The 18,193-nt window shown below is 43.2% G+C and overlaps 1 protein-coding gene across 1 annotated transcript; it reads right to left on the minus strand.

Annotated features, from left to right (window-relative positions):
* Positions 1-7,150: 7,150 nt before the first annotated feature.
* Positions 7,151-12,869, minus strand: tlcd5 (TLC domain containing 5). Its single transcript, XM_008113745.3, has 3 exons — positions 12,740-12,869; positions 10,807-11,006; positions 7,151-9,143 (listed from the first exon to the last, which is right to left on the minus strand). Exons 2-3 carry the CDS (start codon positions 11,003-11,005, stop codon positions 8,605-8,607), a joined length of 738 nt encoding a protein of 245 aa, XP_008111952.3. The 5' UTR covers position 11,006; positions 12,740-12,869; the 3' UTR covers positions 7,151-8,604.
* Between the last annotated feature and the right edge of the window lie 5,324 nt (positions 12,870-18,193).

Genomic DNA, 18,193 nt, shown 5'->3' on the forward strand with positions numbered 1-18,193 from the left:
GCGGGGGGCCTATAACTTAATCCGTATACGGGAAGGGGATGAATGGAAGACGGCATTTAACACGTGTTTCGGATGCCACGAGTTCCGAGTCATGCCTTTTGGGCTTTGTAATGCTCCTGCGGTATTCCAGAGGTTCATGAACGATGTGTTCAGGGACCTAATTGACCAATTTTTAGTGATTTATTTGGATGATATCTTGATTTTTTCTAAGGACGAGAAAGAACATCGTCAACATGTCAAGCAGGTTCTGCACCGACTGCGGGCTAATGGGCTTTTCGCCAAGGCTTCCAAGTGCGTCTTTCATGTGCCTGAAGTGGAGTTCCTAGGTCATGTAGTGTCAGGTAGGGAACTTAAAATGGACCCACATAAGGTTGACGCCGTCAACTCATGGCAGGAGCTGAAGACTAAGAAGGATGTACAAAGGTTCTTGGGTTTCGCTAATTACTACCGGGAGTTTATTCCGAATTTTGCAAAGCTCACGGTACCTTTGACGCAGCTTCTGCGCAAGAAACAGCCATTTGTGTGGGGGCGGGAAGCTCACGAGGCGTTTCTACAACTAAAGTCTAGTTTTCAATCGGACAACATACTAACCCATCCTGATGTTGACAGACCGTTCGTGGTAGAAGCGGACGCTTCTAGCTACGCGTTGGGGGCTGTATTGTCTCAGAAGGATTCCTCAGGGACCTTGCGTCCCTGTGGATTTTACTCGCGGCAACTAACACCCTTCGAGCAGAACTATACCATATGGGAGAAGGAGTTGTTGGCGATTAAGGTGGCGTTTGAGGTGTGGCGGCACTGGCTTGAAGGGGCACGGCACCAGATCGTGGTCAGATCTGATCACAAGAACTTAGAGCACTTGCAAACAGCAAAGAAGTTAAACCAGCGTCAAATCCGCTGGGCTTTGTTTTTCTCCAGGTTTAACTTCAAGGTGCAGTTCGTGGAGGGGAAGGCAAACTTGCGGGCCGATGCTTTATCCCGCAAGCCGGAATTTAAGACCAATGAGCAGGTAGTATGTCAGACCATCTTGCCTACTGCCTCTCTGTGTGTTGTAGATAATGAGCTTGGGTTACATGACCAGATCCTTGAGGCTCAGAAGGATGATGTATGGACTCAGGAGCAACTGATGCTGCTCTCTGCAGGTAACCGTACCATACTGCCGCATCTCCAGGATCAAGACGGGGTATTGGTGCGTAGGGGGCAGGTTTACGTACCAGTAGGGACCCTCAGGTTGGAGGTGATTAGAGCCCACCATGACGAACCCATGGCTGGGCACTTTGGCAGGTTCAAGACCGTACAGCTTATCACCAGGAGCTACTGGTGGCCAAAGATGCGGCAAGACATTCTGCGCTTTTGTGACAGCTGCGCCGTTTGTCAGCAGAGTAAGACGCCTGTTGGGCGCCCTAGAGGATTGTTATCGTCTTTACCTGTTCCGGAGAGGCCATGGCAAATCATTTCCATGGATTTTATTTCAGATTTGCCTAAGTCTGGGGGTTATACTTGTATTTGGGTGGTGGTGGATTTATTTAGTAAACTGGCTCATTTTATTCCTTGTTCAACCATTCCGGCGGCCCCTACGTTGGCCTTACTATTTACAAAGCACATCTATCGTTTGCACGGAGCACCCGAGGTGATTATTTCAGATAGGGCTCCGCAATTTGTGTCACGCTTTTGGAAACACTTCCATGAGTGTTTGGGGACTAAGTTAAACGTGTCTTCAGCTTTCCATCCGCAAACGGATGGACAGTCGGAACGGGTTAATGGGCTCTTAGAGCAGTATCTGCGTTGTTTTTGTTTAGATCAACCCACGGCTTGGGTAAAGTGGTTACCGGTGGCGGAATTTGCTTACAACAATGCGGTGCACACGTCTAGTCAGCATACGCCATTTGAGCTAACTTATGGTTTTCACCCACGGGGAGGTGTGGCGCCGTCGACCAATGTGGTCTCTTCGGACCCTGTGTACCGCTCTTCGGAAATGGCTGCATTGCATGATGTTGCCCGTCGCTTACTGTTGGAAGCTAAGGCAACGCAGAAGACTCAGGCTGACCGCCACAGGCAGGCAGGGGAGGAGTTGGAAGAAGGGGATTTGGTGTGGTTATCTTCCAAACATATTAAACAGGCTGGGGGAAAGTTTGCGCCTCGGTATTTGGGTCCCTTTCCTATCGTTAAAAAGATTTCTTCTGTTGCGTTTCGTTTGCGTTTACCGTCTAGTTTAAAGGTCCATCCAGTCTTTCATCGTTCGCTGTTGAAACTTGATACCTCTAGTCGTCGTGGTGCTATAGCGGAGGGTATCACTGCCACTTCTCCGCCATCGGGGGAGGAGGCCTTTGTGAGAGGGGATAGTGTTATGATTGAGCCTCATGGCTCTGTTACTGACAGACGTGGGCGTAAGACTCCTCGAGAGTCAGATACTCTCGAGGAGCGAGAGAGAAAAAGACTGCGAGACATATTTGCAGCACCATCTGACGAGGAGTCTTTCGAAGGGTTTACGGAGAGAATGGAGGAGGGGCTGGTTAGCTCAGAGGAGGATGAGATGGATTGGACTCGGGTAAGGGAGGAAGTGGGTGCCACTGGCCATGATGGGACAGAAGATGAATGGGGACCTTCAGGATTAGACCCATGGTTTAGCTGGAGGGATGGGACGGGATCCACAGCTGGAGATGCTGTTGGGCGTAGTCAGAGGTGTTCCAGCTCTGACGAGGAAAGTGATGAGGAAACGCCCGGGTTAAGGAGGACAGCTGACAGTGATGAAGATTTGTAACTGGCATAAAATGGGGCTTGGGAGCAATTGCAAATTGCGTTGGGCAAGGTAATCTGGGCAAACGCTTGGGATCCGTGTGTGTGTGGGACGCTTCCCTGAAGACTTGTGTGCTTTCCTGTGCTGTGACGTAAGTTGATTGGAATCCAGGGTCAGACGGCGGGAGGGATTGTGTGGGCATTTGTTTGTGCAAACCTGTGCTTACTCTTATTAGCTTGACCTTCCGTCGTCTTCTTGACGGACGCCATCTCCTGCTTTGAGAACTCGGACTGAACTGACCACGGCTTGTCTTCCCCCCTTCTTGGACTTGGAAAAACTACAAACGTCTGCTTCTGGCTTTGATCTACGGAACGGAACTGGTCTACTCAACTGCTACAATCCTTGGCTGATTTACTCGTGTTGGAGATCCTGTCTGCTGTGTGTGTGGGGGAGCGACGCAAGTTACTCTAAGCACAGTGTTGGCAGCAGAGAGGAATCTGCTGCCAATTAGTTGCATTCTTTGTATCTTTTGTTCCTTGGCTTTCGTTTCGTTTATACCCAGGCTGAAGCAAGCAGTTTGTTTTTACCCGGATTAAACTCCGGTTTAATCCGGTTTATCTTTTGAACATTTACTTTTGCCCCTTTTTGCTCCTAAAGGCAAAAACTGCCTGGCCCTTGTGTTTTACGGGCATTTTTGAGTTCTGTAATCTAATAAACTCTGTTACTTTGAATCTTGTGGCGTTCTGTCCTTGACACGTTTAGCTTGGATAAGTGAGACTCTACTGTATTATATTATTAGTATAGCACTATATAAGCACTGTATATTATTATATTGTACTATATGACTATATTGCAATATTATTAGTAATATTACATGTAATATACATATACAATTATAATAGTGTATTATTATAATATTATTATTATAATATTGTTATCCCAACATTCTGCCGGCCCGTTTAGCTTGGATAAGTGAGACTCTACTATATTATATTATTAGTATAGCACTATATAAGCACTGTATATTATTATATTGTACTATATGACTATATTGCAATATTATTAGTAATATTACATGTAATATACATATACAATTATAATAGTGTATTATTATTTTATTATATTGTTATCCAACGTTCTGCTGGCCCGTTTATGTTGGATAAGAGAGAGTCTACTGCATTATATTATTAGTATAGCACAATATAAGCACTATATAAGCACTGTATATTATTATATTGTACTATATGACTATATTGCAATATTATTAGTAATATTACATGTAATATAAATATGCAATTATAATAGTGTATTATTATTATTTTATTATATTATTGTTATCCCAACATTCTGCAGACCCGTTTAGCTTGGATAAGTGAGACTCTACTGTATTATATTATTAGTATAGCACTATATAAGCACTGTATATTATTATATTGTACTACAGTAGAGTCTCACTTATCCAACATAAACGGGCCGGCAGAATGTTGGATAAGCGAATATGTTGGATAATAAGGAGAGATTAAGGAGAAGCCTATTAAACATCAAATTAGGTTATGATTTTACAAATTAAGCACCAAAACATCATGTTATACAACAAATCTGGCAGAAAAAGTAGTTCAATACACTGTAATGTTATGTAGTAATTACTGTATTTACAAATTTCGCACCAAAATATCATGATATATTGAAAACATTGACTACAGAAATGCGTTGGATAATCCAGAATGTTGGATAAGCGAGTGTTGGATAAGTGAGACTCTACTGTATATGACTATATTGCAATATTATTAGTAATATTACATGTAATATACATATACAATTATAATAGTGTATTATTATTTTATTATATTCTTATCCAACGTTTATGGCCCGTTTATGTTGAATAAGTGAGACTCTACCGTAACACTTTTAAACTAGGAACAGAATTTGTTTCAAATGTTGTTGCATAGTGTAATCCATTGCTGGTGTTTGCAAGTTTGGCTTCTTCCGCTGCTCAGAACTCAAAATAGCAGCCATCACTCACATTATAAGGTGCCGGTGTGCCAGTATGACCAAAGCTTCCGAGTGGCTCGAATGACCTTCCTTATACATCGGATTAGTCAATTATGCCGAGTTAAGTACTTGGCTCAGCTTTCTCTCTCATGCAGACTAGCTTCCTCCGACCTGCATGTTTCTAATGCGCAAGGGAAAGCATTGAAGATGCATGGATTCCCACTGGATGGGGAATAGAGTTTTGTAGATCATGCATGGGCAAACTTGGGCCCTCCTGGTGTTTTGGACTGCAACTCCCACCATTCCTAACAGCCTCAGGCCCTTTCCTTTTCCCCCTCAGCCGCTTAAGCGGCTGAGGGGGAAAAGGAAGGGGCCTGAGGCTGTTAGGAATGGTGGGAGTTGCAGTCCAAAACACCTAAAGGACCCAAGTTTGCCCATGCCTGGTGTAACCCTGCATAAGGCAAGAGGCCACTATAACTAGAAATGTAATCCAATAATATAAACTATAAAACAGCAATTAAACCAAAATATAATCCATGTGTTACCAACACACATACATTCATAGAAAGTAAAAATCTATATTCAGAGTTTGTGAGTCCAAATTTAAACGTCCAAGTAAGTGAATCCCTTTATGAAATCCAAGATTAGTCACCATCCACGACCGGTTTCGACTGTGTAGTCTTCCTCAGGTGGTGGTTATGCAGGTATGGAGAACCTAGAGTAGTCAATTTCGTTCTTCAAATATATAATTTCAATGTGTCATTATCAATGACGGAGTGGACCTACAGGGAATACATACGACATTGGATTCATAAAAGGATTCACTTACTTGGACGTTCATGTGGAACATGAACTCTGGTGGGCATTGGACTCACAAACTCTGAATATAGAATTTTACTTTCTATGAATGTATGTGTGTTATCATAGAATCATAGAATAGTAGAGTTGGAAGAGACCTCATGGGCCATCCAGTCCAACCCACTGCTAAGAAGCAGGAAATCGCTTCTTGGTAACACATGGATTATATTTTGGTTTAATTACTGTTTTATAGTTTATATTATTGGATTACATTTCTAGTTATAGTGGCCTCTTGCCTGTGCATTTCAGGGAATCCTTTCTTTGTATTGTTTATTGTAACCCTGCATAACCCTGTGAGGTAGAGAGAATGACTGGCTTTGGATTTCATGGGAGTTGGGATACCAAAATCCACCATCCAACCATTATGTGGTACAGTGGATTGGTCCGATCCAGCAAGGTCGGGAAGCGAATCGTCATCTTGTTGGGTCGTACCCTGTTTCCCCTAAAATAAGACATCCCCAAAAAATAAGACCTAGTAGAGGTTTTGCTGAATTGCTAAATATAAGGCCTCCCCTGAAAGTAAGACCTAGCAAAGTTTTTGTTTGGAAGCATGCCCGCCAAACAGAACACCAGAGCATGCAGGATCGGTAAATGTACCTACCATAGAGTGTTGTACATGGAAATATTGGTAGTAACAAGAAATTCTTGATAGGATTCACAGTTTGTCTGGTTATGCTGGTTTGTGATGACAACTACTGTATAGTATATAATAAATGTTCATTTTTTTGTTCAACAATAAATGTGATTTTTTTCTTCGTGGAAAAATAAGACATCCCCTGAAAATAAGACCTAGCACATCTTTTGGGGTTAAAAGTAATATAAGACACTGTCTTATTTTCGGGGAAACACGGTAGCAATGCCATGCCACGTTAAGAGCTACATAGCTCCATCCTATGGAATCCTGAGTTGTATAGTTTGGTAAGGAACTTCACATTCTCTGCCAGAAAACTCTCAGCGTGGTGATTCTCCAGTTACTAGGTAGGGTGGACCAATCATCTCCTCTCTCCATGTGCTGGAAACTAGTAAAGGTAAAGGTTTTCCCTTGGCATTAAGTCTAATTGTGTCCGACTCTGTGGGTTGGTGCTCATCTCCATTTCTAAGTTGGAGCCGGCATTGTCCATAGACACCTCCAAGGTTATGTGGCCAGCATGACGGTATGGAGCATGACTGTACCTTCCCGCCGGAGCAGTACCTATCGATCTACTCACATTTGCATGTTTTCGAACTGCTAGGTTGGCAGAAGCTAGGGCTAACAGTGGGCGTTCATTCTGCTCCCCGAATTCGAACCTGCGACCTTTTGGTCCGCAAGTTCAATAGCTGCACTAGCCTGGCCCCAGCCTCTTATAGCTAGTTAGGCCCACCTTGGAATTTTGTCCATTGGGAGTTGAATCTCATCCAATGGACTAGCGCTGAAACAGGTTTTAAATTTTAAATGAATATGTTGTGTAAAAACGGTAATTTGTGTTGATGTTTTATTATGGTTGTGCTGTATGTTCTTGTTTTGGTAACTGAATGTTTTACCTATGGTGGAAAGAAACAGCCCCGAGTCCCTCCAGGGAGATAGGGTAGTATACAAATAAAGTTTATTATTATTTATTATTACTTATTGTCATTATCATCATCATAAGGAGCCCACGGTGGCACAGTGGGTTAACCCCTTGTGCTGGCAAGACTGATGACTTCAACGTTGGCTTGCTGACCTGAAGGTTGCCGGTTTGAATCCAACCCAGGGAAAGTGTGGATGAGCTCCCTCTAACAGCTCCAGCTCCATGTGGGGACATGAAAGAACTCCCCAAGGATGGTAAAAACATCAAAACATCCGGGCAATGTCCCCTGGGCAACGTCCTTGCAGACGGCCAATTCTCTCACACCAGAAGCGACTTGCAGTTTCTCAATTTGCTCCTGACACGAAATAAAAATCATCATTATCATCTCTATCTTTGCATAGCTTTGGGGAAACTTGCATATGGCTGGAATCGAATGGCTCATGGACCAGAACAACTTCCTGAAATACTTCCATTCCTCTTTGAAAGTATAGTACTCACTTATCCAACATCTGCTTATCCAACGTTCTGGATTATCCAGCACATTTTTTGTAGTCAATGTTTTCAATACATTGTGATATTTTGGTGCTAAATTTGTAAATACAGTAATTACTACATAGCATTACTGCCTATTGAACTACTTTTTCTGTCAAATTTGTTGTTAAACATGATGTTTTGGTGCTTAATTTGTAAAATCATAACCTAATTTGATGTCTAATAGGCTTCTCCTTAATCTCTCATTATTATATTTGTTTATCCAACGTTCTACCGGCCCTTTTATGTTGGATAAGTGAGATTCTACTGTATTGTGAACTTCCATTATTGGAACAGAAAACAGATAGTGAGCTGGATCACTAAAATCTTGTTGCTTGTTGACTCCTCTTAAGGTTATGGCAGTGCTGGAGGAGGAAATGGCAAACTTTTTAATAGAATATTAGATTTGGAAGAGACCACACAGGTCATCTAGTCCAACTCCATTCTGCCATGCAGGAAAAGCACAAAACACTCCCCACAGATGGCCATCCAGCCTCTGTTTAAAAGCCTCCAAAGAAGGAGTCTGATCATTTTGTAAACTAGTTTTTCATCCTGTTGAATGTGTTTGGCCTATAGCACATGCCCATAATGGTTTCCCCAGTGTAAATATTCCTGGTGTTAGAAAAGGAACAGGATTTGTGCCCACCTACCCATTGTCTTTGTGTCCTACACATCTTCCAAACATCTCAGTCCTACATGAGTGGGAGGTATCTCATTTTGTCCTCACAACAACCCTGTGAGGTAGGTTAGGCTGGGAGAATATGGCTAGCTTATAGTGAACGTCACGGATTTGAACGCGGGTCTCTCCACTTAGAACCCAACAGCCCAGCAAAACTCGATCTTCATCCCAATATGGTTCTTCTCTCAAACATCGCCTCATGAGACAAGCCCTGGGTAACTTTCAATGCCAGATCATTGAGACAGACTTGGGCTGGGTTGGGGTCAATGCTCTTTCAGGTATCCGTTGGCACTCAAGTTCATTTCTTTGTTCCACCAACTCCTCCAGGCGTGGTACTTCCTTATGCTTTTCCTCCGGACGAATTGGCAGATGCTGACCAAAAAAACACAAGACACGGCGTACATGATCACGCCTCCTGCCTTGATGAACCACTTGGGTTTCGGAGAGGTCAAGACGCAGTACATCAGCCAAGCCCCGACTCCAATCCTGACCCCTGCAAAGAGCACCACGAAGAAGAAGTCCACCACGTCCCCGATGAGCGTGTGGTAGAGGCCCACCTGCCGGAGGAACCACCGGGCCTGCAGGAGCGGGTTGGTGATCTCGCTACCGAAGATGACGCCGTTGACTTCTGCAGCAGATTCTCCCAGAGCAAGAGACACAGTGATCCCTAAGATGCTGACAGTATGATGGGCCAACATCAAGGCTCCTTCCGCCTTGAAGTAGACACACCAACCGAGGTCGAAGAGGAAGTAGCCCAAGCTCATGCACAAGGCATGGACCTGGAGGGTGGTGTTTGGGGACCCTGGAAGAAGAGACAAAAGTCACATCATCGTGGTTGCGTGCCACAAGAACATCAACAAGCAGATTAGTCAATGCATAGAACAAGAGAGGCCAACTTCACCCCTGATCTGTCAGGGAGATCACGTAGTTTGGGAAAGTATGCTTTAAAAATATGGCCAAATATTCTCACCCACCCCATAGGGCAATGGAAAGAGAAGCCAATACAGCTCCTAGTCTATGATACGAGGGTTGAATGAAAAGTAATGCCTCCACCTTCGTTACTTGGGTTTGGATGGGAATATTTTAATAAATAAATCGCAGAAATAATCCTTAGAATGTGCTCTTTAACTACCACTATTCACTTTCCCACATAATCACCAAACAATTGGATACATTTCTTCCAACGATGAACAAGTTTTCTGAAGCCGTCACAAAAGAAGTCGACACTCTGTTTCCGCAACCAGCGTCTCACAGGACCCTTCATGCACAGATCTTCCGATAGCCAAGCAAAGCAATAATGTGACCCACACGTTCTTGTGAAATGCTGATTATGCTTGAAATTTCTCTCTGAGGGATACGATGATCGTCCTGAATCAATCTGTCAACCTTTTGCTTGTGAAACTCGGTGGTTGCTGTCACAGGATGTCCAACTCTTTGTCACGCAAGTCAGATGTTCCCACCTCAACATCTTTAAACTTACTCGCCCAATGATGCACAGGACTCACATCAACACAATCACCATAAACAGCTCCTTTGGGGTGACACCTTCTGCTGTCAAGAATTCAATGACTGCACGTTGCTTAAGTTGCATTGACCGACTGTCTGTGCAGGGTTCCATACTTCGTGCTTTGACAATACAACCATTCAATGCTAAGGCTTCCCGCCAAATGAAACTAGTGGAGAGTCTACTGAACAAGTTAGTACCTGCCGCATACCGGTACTGCCATCTGTTGAAGAGTTATGAAGGTGGAGGCATTATTTTTCATTCAACTCTTGGACTTGGTCACTAAATTTAAACAGCATGTGATCATGATGATTTTCCAGTTCAAACCTTCTTTCGGCCTTATTTGGATCAGATAAAGGAGAATCTAGACACATTCAAAAAGAGGTCAATTGGATGGTCATTGGAATCGAAAATCAATCACCAACTCAACACAAAAACAAGTGCTACACTGATTGTCCTTTCCAGATTATTTTTAAATTGTTTTTTTCAACATTTATTGGTGGGATTGTTTTATATGCTCTGTTAACTGATACGGTGTGTTGTTTTGTTTATGGTTATTCCCTGCCTCTATTCACAGGGTGAAGCAAGTGAGAAATAAATGTTTTTACAGTAAGCCCTCAATTTTCATCTAGGATCCCTCTAAAAGTGGATGGAAACATGAATTAAGAAATGATCCTTTTTTTTACTGAAGAGAGCACTACTTTAAGAATCACTGGGTTTTTCAGCACAACTCTACAGTCAACATCTGCCAGAAATGTGCTTAGAGAAGTGTCATCTCCAGGACTCTTCTGGTCTTCTGGAGACACTATGGAGAACCTAGTGATGATTCCTGTATAGAACATATAAACCACATCCAAGAAAAACTAAATCTGTAGGTGTTAGAATCTTGACTGTATTCTTATTCCTATTTCTTTGTTTGGAAGCAATATCTGTCTCGAGGCCAAGAATGGTTATGGAGTACCTGGATAAGACATTGGCCAAGGACCATCAATGAAGCCGATGTAGCCAGAGAGGCAAGTGGCGAGGACCCCATGAGTCAGAGTGACCAGTCGGCAGCTCCATTCACAGGTCCGGTCCTTGTGCCGACGGTAAGACCACGTGTAGAGGGAGAGCCAGCCCACCAGACTCAAGGCAACGCGGAGGACCATACTGGCCACCATGCTGTGAATGACAGAAAGGAGCAAAAAGTTAACTCCCCCCAAAATTCTGAAAGTAACCACCATGATCCATACATGCCACCCAGGATTATGTCACCAACTATGCCACCCTGGCTTTCTGTGCCAAAATCACTTTGATACTGAAATTGACATATCGTATTAGATTGAATACTGAAACTTTGGAGACATTAATTTTTGGAATCCATGCAACTATTATAACAATGCTTGAATCCCCAAACAAGGTCATCAAAATGTTTCCAGGGCAAAAAAGGAACAATATAATAATATATAATGCTTATATAGTGCTTAAGGTAAAGGTAAAGGTAAAGGTTTCCCCTGACGTTAAGTCCAGTCATGTTTGACTCTGGGGGTTGGGGCTCATCTCCATTTCTAAGCCCAAGAGCCGGCGTTGTCCGTAGACACCTCCAAGGTCATGTGGCCATAGGCATGAATGCATGGAATGCCGTTACCTTCCCACCGGAGCGGTACCTATTGATCTACTCACATTGGCATGTTTTCGAACTGCTAGGTTGGCAGAAGCTGGGACTAACAGCGGGTGCTCATTCCGCTCCTGGGATTCAAACCTGGGAACTTTTGGTCCACAAGTTCAGCATCTCAGTACTTTAACACACTGTGCCACCAGGGGCCCCAGAGGCTTTTCCTTAATCCCTCGTTATTATCCAACATTTTTGCTTATCCAACGTTGTGCCAGTCCGTTTATGTTGGATAAGCGACACTCTACTGTATATCAAAAATGATTTGAAGGCGCGCAAGAACAAGGAAGGCGTCTCAAGAATAGAGCTCAGAAGCAAAGTAATGTTCCTGTATGAAGTTATCAGAGCAACGCCTTCTCCTAAATTCAGGACCTTTTTCAAGATGAGTGCCATTATCTAAATGCCGCAAAGTGAGGAAGAATGACCAGTAGAAGAAAAAGAAACAGTGATACCAACTGCTCATTGCCTAATGAGTTTTTTTTTTCTTCGTGTCAGTAGCAACTTGAGAAACTGCAAGTCGCTTCTGGAGTGAGAGAATTGGCCATCTGCAAGGACGTTGCCCAGGGGACGCCCGAATGTTTTGATGTTTTTATCATCCTTGTGGGAGGCTTCTCTCCACATGGAGCTGGAGCTGATAGAGGGAGCTCATCCGCACTCTCCCCGGCTGGGATTCGAACCTGGCAGCTTGCAGATCAGAAGCCCAACCTTCAAGTCATGAGGCTTTAACCCACTACTCCATCAGGGGCTCCTTTGCCTAATGAGTATCAACAATCCTTTCCTGTATCCTAAAGAGTAACGAGACGAATGCTGGTTTCCAAGCCCTGGCAACATAGCAACCCATCTCAGTGGAAAAGGCGGAAAAGGAGGCGTTTAAGGCTGGCAGAGGCGAGGGGATGGGGAGGAAAGGCTTGTGCCAAAAGCAACACGTGTCCAAAGCCCTGGACGCCTCCCTTCCAGTCCACACCTGTTGCACTGGCTCAAAGGGAGACGTGCACCTGGGGTCTTGGAAAGAAAATTGGAATTGGGAAAGCATTGCCTCCGAGAAGCGTCTCCCTCCCTCCCGCCCCAAGCTGTCACCTAGATAACACCTCCCACGCAAGACCCACCCCCTGCCACCCCAAAATAGACACGGGCAGATACACAGGCAGAGAAAGAGAGGAGGACGCAAACCGGGCGAGCGGTGCGCCTTTTACGCACGGCTTGGAATCTTTGGAGAGGCGGCGCGCGTCTTTGGAGAGGTTACCTGGTTTTGGGCGAGGTTACCTGGCCCACCAGGCCGAGGGCGGCTGTCCTCTCCGCCTGGCTCGCCCCCTGGGTTCCTTCGCAGCCCCCCTTGGCAAGGAAGGAGGCGTCTCTCTCCCCCTCCTCGATTACGACGCCTCCGAAGAGCAGCACCCGGCGCCAGGCAGCGACGCGGCGGAGGCGCAGAAGAGCCCTTCTTAGGGTCACCTGCTGGCGAGGAGGACGGAGCGCAACGCCTTGGCAACCGAGGAGAAGGAGGGGGAGGAGGAGGAGAGCCTTCTCGCCTGGGGGCACCCACCCATACACCCCTTTCCTTACTTATTTGCAATCTAGGGAGGGAACAAGGAAGCGCCGCCCTGGATCTCTTCTATCCTCTCCAAGCGCGACTCCTGAATTTTGCGCCTCTCCTCTTAGAAGCATCCAATCCTACAACATGGAAGAGAACCTTCCAAGCCCATCCTGCCAAAAACACTCCCATCCGGCCTCTAGAATCATACCCTGTTTCCCCTAAAATAAGGCATCCCCAGAAAATAAGACCTAGTAGAGGTTTTGCTGAATTGCTAAATATAAGGCCTCCCCTGAAAGTAAGACCTAGCGAAGTTTTTGTTTGGAAGCATGCCCGCCAAACAGAACACCAGAGCATGCAGGATCGGTAAATGTACCTACCATAGAGTGTTGTACATGGAAATATTGGTAGTAACAAGAAATTCTTGATAGGATTCACAGTTTGTCTGGTTATGCTGGTTTGTGATGACAACTACTGTATAGTATATAATAAATGTTCATTTTTTTTGTTCAACAATAAATGTGATTTTTTTTCTTCATGGAAAAATAAGACATCCCCTGGAAATAAGACCTAGAGCATCTTTGGGATCAAAAATTAATATAAGACACTGTCTTATTTTCGGGGAAACACGGTAGAAGCATCCAATCCTACAACATGGAAGAGAACCTTCCAAGCCCATCCAGCCTCTGCTCCCAAACCTGTAAATATTGAGACTTCATAACACTCCAAGGTGGTCTTCTAGTCTCTGTTTCAAAACCTCCAGGGAAGGATGCTTTTCCACACTGGACTTCCCAATTTGGGGAATTCAGACCATCAGTTTGTGCTTGTGGACAATTTCAACAGAAAGGAGGAAACCGTGAAAATGAACAAAATCTGGCTACCAGTATTAAAAGACTTCAAAATCAGGGCAGTGAATCATAGAATCACAGAATCACAGAATAGTAGAAACCCTTTTGAGTTTTAGAAAAGCCCTGAAAACATGGCTATGTGCCCAGGCTTTCAAAGATTAAATGATAAAGACGACCCGGACTGATTTAGGGCTACAGCACGAGGATTTTGGATGAATGGATTTTAATCATATGTTTTATATTTTTATATTGTTTTAATTGTTTTAATTGGATTTTCATTGCTGTTTTAATTATGTGTAGGCATCGAATTGTTGTCAATTTTGTACGCCGCCCTGAGTCCCTTCGGGTGAGAAGGGAGGGATATAAATGTTTGAAATAAATAAATAAATAAAAGAATAGAATAGAATAGTAGAGTTGGAAGAGACCTCATGGATCATCCAGTCCAACCCCCTGCAAGAAGCAGAAAATCACATTCAAAGCACCCCCAACAGATGGCCATCCAGCCTCTGCTTAAAAGCCTCCAAAGAAGGAGCCTCCACCACAGTCCGGGGCAGAGAGTTCCACTGCTGAACAGCCCTTCTCACTGTGAGGAAGTTCTTCCTGATGTTCAGGTGGAATCTCCTTTCCTGTAGTTTGAAGCCATTGTTCCGTGTCCTAGTCTGCAGGGCAGCAGAAAACAGGCTTCCTCCCTCCTCCCTATGACTTCCCTTCACGTATTTGTACATGGCTATCATGTCTCCTCTCAGCCTTCTCTTCTGCAGGCTAAATATTCCCAGTTCTTTAAGCCACTCCTCATAGGGCTTGTTCTCCAGACCCTTGATCATTTTAGTCGCCCTCCTCTGGACACTTTCCAGCTTGTCAACATCTTCCTTCAACTGCGGTGCCCAGAATTGGACACAGTATGATTCCAGGTGTGGTCTGACCAAGGCAGAATAGAGGGGAGCAGGACTTCCCTGGATCTAGACGCTATTCCCCTATTGATGCAGGACAGAATCCCGTTGGCTTTCTTAGCAGCCGCATCACATTGTTGGCTCATGTTTAACTTGTTGTCCACGACGACTCCAAGATCTTTTTTACATGTACTGCTGTCGAGCCAGGCATTGTCCCCCGTTCTGTATCTCTGCTCCCAAACCTGTAAACATTGAGGCTTCACAACACTCCAAGGTGTTCGAAAATTCGTAAATACAGTAATTACTACATAACGTTACTGTGTATTGAACTGCTTTGTTTGTTGATTTGTTGTAAAACATGATGTGTTGGTGCTTAATTTGTAAAATCATAACCTAATTTGATGTTTAATAGGCTTTTCCTTAATCCCTCCTTATTATCCAAGACAGAGTCTCACTTATCCAACGTAAACAGGCCGGCAGAACGTTGGATAAGCGAATATGTTGGATAATAAGGAGAGATTAAGGAAAAGCCTATTAAACATTAAATTAGGTTATGATTTTACAATTTAAGCACCAAAACATCATGTTATACAACAAATTTGACAGAAAAAGTAGGTCAATACACAGTAATGTTATGTTGTAATTACTGTATTTACGAATTTAGCACCAAAACATCACAATGTATTGAAAACATTGACTACAAAAATGTGTTGGATAATCCAGAACGTTGGATAAGTGAGTGTTGGATAAGTGAGACTCTACTGTATTCGCTTATCCAAGGTTCTGCCAGTCTGTTTAGCTTGGATAAGTGAGACTTTACCGTATTAGCATCTTTTATAGACTGAAAGTTGTGTTGTTACTGTAGGAAAATGGCATGCATTATATATAACTTGGCTTGGTATAAAATGGCTATCATTGGTGCAAACAGTATAGAAAACGAACCTATTTTTTTAATGTGCACTTGGTTACAAATGGCACGAAAACATACTGAAATGTATTGAGCTGCTTTTGCCAATTTGGGAAACAGGGTAAAGGCCCACAATAACAACAGAAGAAAGCAAATCAGTCCAAGACAGAGAATGGGTTTGCCTCTGCTAGTTCCTCAGCGTGGCAAGCAGAGATAACACACTCATTCCCATCAAAAGAGCTGAGAAAAAAGAAAACCAAATCTGGAACTGCAGCGTTGTGAGATACTGTAAATATAGTCTTACATAAATGCCTTGCACCATTTGGGGAATGATTTTAGGTCAGTAAATATGTAAGCACAGAGTCTTAATCGTTTTATTCACAATTCTTTTAAAAATATTGTCATAATCCATTTCCTCTCAATTTTTCTGGGTGGTGGGTGGTGGGTAGGATGGATTGTTTTGTTTTGCCTGACTTTTCCAGTTTCCCTCCTTTGGGCTTTCACATCTCTATGTAGACTATAATAATAATAATAATAATAATAATAATAATAATAATAATAATAATAATAAGCCATCAGAACAAATGCAATTAAGGCCAAGATCGAAAAATCAGCTGATGACCCAAAATGCAGACTGTGCAAGGAAACCGACGAAACCATTGATCATATCCTCAGCTGCTGTAAGAAAATTGCACAGACAGACTACAAACAGAGGCATAACTATGTGGCCCAAATGATTCATTGGAAATTATGCCTCAAGTACCCCCTCCCAGCAGCAAAGAACTGGTGGGATCACAAACCTGCAAAAGTCTTGGAAAATGAGCACGCAAAGATACTGTGGGACTTTTGAATCCAGACTGACAAAGTTCTGGAGCACAACACACCTGACATCACAGTTGTGGAAAAGAAAAAGGTTTGGATCATTGATGTCGCCATCCCAGGTGACAATCGCATTGACGAAAAACAACAGGAAAAACTCAGCCGCTATCAGGACCTCAAGATTGAACTTCAAAGACTCTGGCAGAAACCAGTACAGGTGGTCCTGGTGGTGATGAGCACATTGGGTGCCGTGCCAAAAGATCTCAGCCGGCATTTGGAAACAATAGACATTGACAAAATTACGATCTGCCAGCTGCAAAAGGACACCCTACTGGGATCTGTGCACATCATCCGAAAATACATCACACAGTCCTAGACACTTGGGAAGTGTTTGACTTGTGATTTTGTGATATGAAATCCAGCATATCTATCTTGTTTGCTGTGTCATAATAAAATAATAATAATAATAATAATAATAATAATAATTTTAATTTTTATACATAGGGAAACTGACCCAGATGGAGAGGGAGTCAACATCTTGCCTCATGACTATTCCTTTTATTTTGGGTCAAGGTTCTGGACCCATTTGGACTTTGGGAGGTCTCTTCTGGTAGAATACGCATCCACATTCATGCTCTTGCATTAATAAAATTTTGGTATGTTTAATTTCCGGGAGTGTGGAGCCCCTGTTTGCAGGACTGCTGACTGAAAGGTCAGTGGTTCGATTCCAGGGAGCGGGGTGAGCTCCCATCTGTCAGCTCCAGCTTCCCATGCGGGGTCATGAGAGAAGCCTCTTACAGGATGGTAAAATATCAGGGCGTCCCCTATTTATTTATTTACTACATTTATATCCCGCTCTTCTCACCCCAAAGGGGACTCAGAGCGGCTTACAAATCAAATGAACATACAATATATTATTAGCATAGCACAATATTTGCATTAAATTACTATATTGTACTATATCATTATATGGTAATATTGTTAGTAATGTTACATTTAATATATAATATACAGTAGAGTCTCACTTATCCAACATTCGCTTATCCAACGTTCTGGATTATCCAACGCATTTTTGTAGCCAATGCTTTCAATACATCGTGATATTTTGGTGCTAAATTCGTAAATACAGTAATTACTACATAGCATTACTTCGTATTGAACTACTTTTTCAATGTTGTATAACATGATGTTTTGGTGCTTAATTTGTAAAATCATAACCTAATTTGATCTTTAATAGACTTTTTCTTAATCTCTCCTTATTATCCAACATATTCGCTTATCCAACGTTCTGCTGGCCCGTTTATGTTGGATAAGCGAGACTCTACTGTATAATTAATATTATTATATTGTATTATTAGTAGTATAATATTGTATCCCATTATAATATTATTATTAGGCAACGTCCTTGCAGACGGCCAATTCTCTCACACCAGTTCTTCAAGTGGAGCCCCCAGTGGCGCAGTGAGTTAAAGCCTTGTGACTTGAAGGTTGGGTTGCTGACCTGAAGGCTGTCAGGTTTGAATTCAACCCGGGGAGAATGCGGATGAGCTCCCTCTGTCAGCTCCAGCTCCATGCGGGGACATGAGAGAAGCCTCCAACAAGGATGGTAAAAACATCAAAAAACATCCGTTTTTTGTTTTAAGTTTTTAAGTTTTAAGTTTTTGTCAAATATGTTATGTTGTTGTTTCGGGCTTGTTCCTGTTGT

The sequence above is a fragment of the Anolis carolinensis genome, unplaced genomic scaffold (genome assembly GCF_035594765.1).
Source record: "Anolis carolinensis isolate JA03-04 unplaced genomic scaffold, rAnoCar3.1.pri scaffold_8, whole genome shotgun sequence".
NCBI lineage: Eukaryota > Metazoa > Chordata > Lepidosauria > Squamata > Dactyloidae > Anolis > Anolis carolinensis.

Bases quoted from the DNA above. Each gene is read 5' to 3' on its own strand.
- tlcd5 (XM_008113745.3), bottom strand. From the start codon at position 11,005: ATGGTGGCCAGTATGGTCCTCCGCGTTGCCTTGAGTCTGGTGGGCTGG. The intron at 9,144-10,806 runs GTACTCCATAAC...CTCTTCTTCCAG, and splicing joins TTGGCCAATGTCTTATCCAG to GGTCCCCAAACACCACCCTC.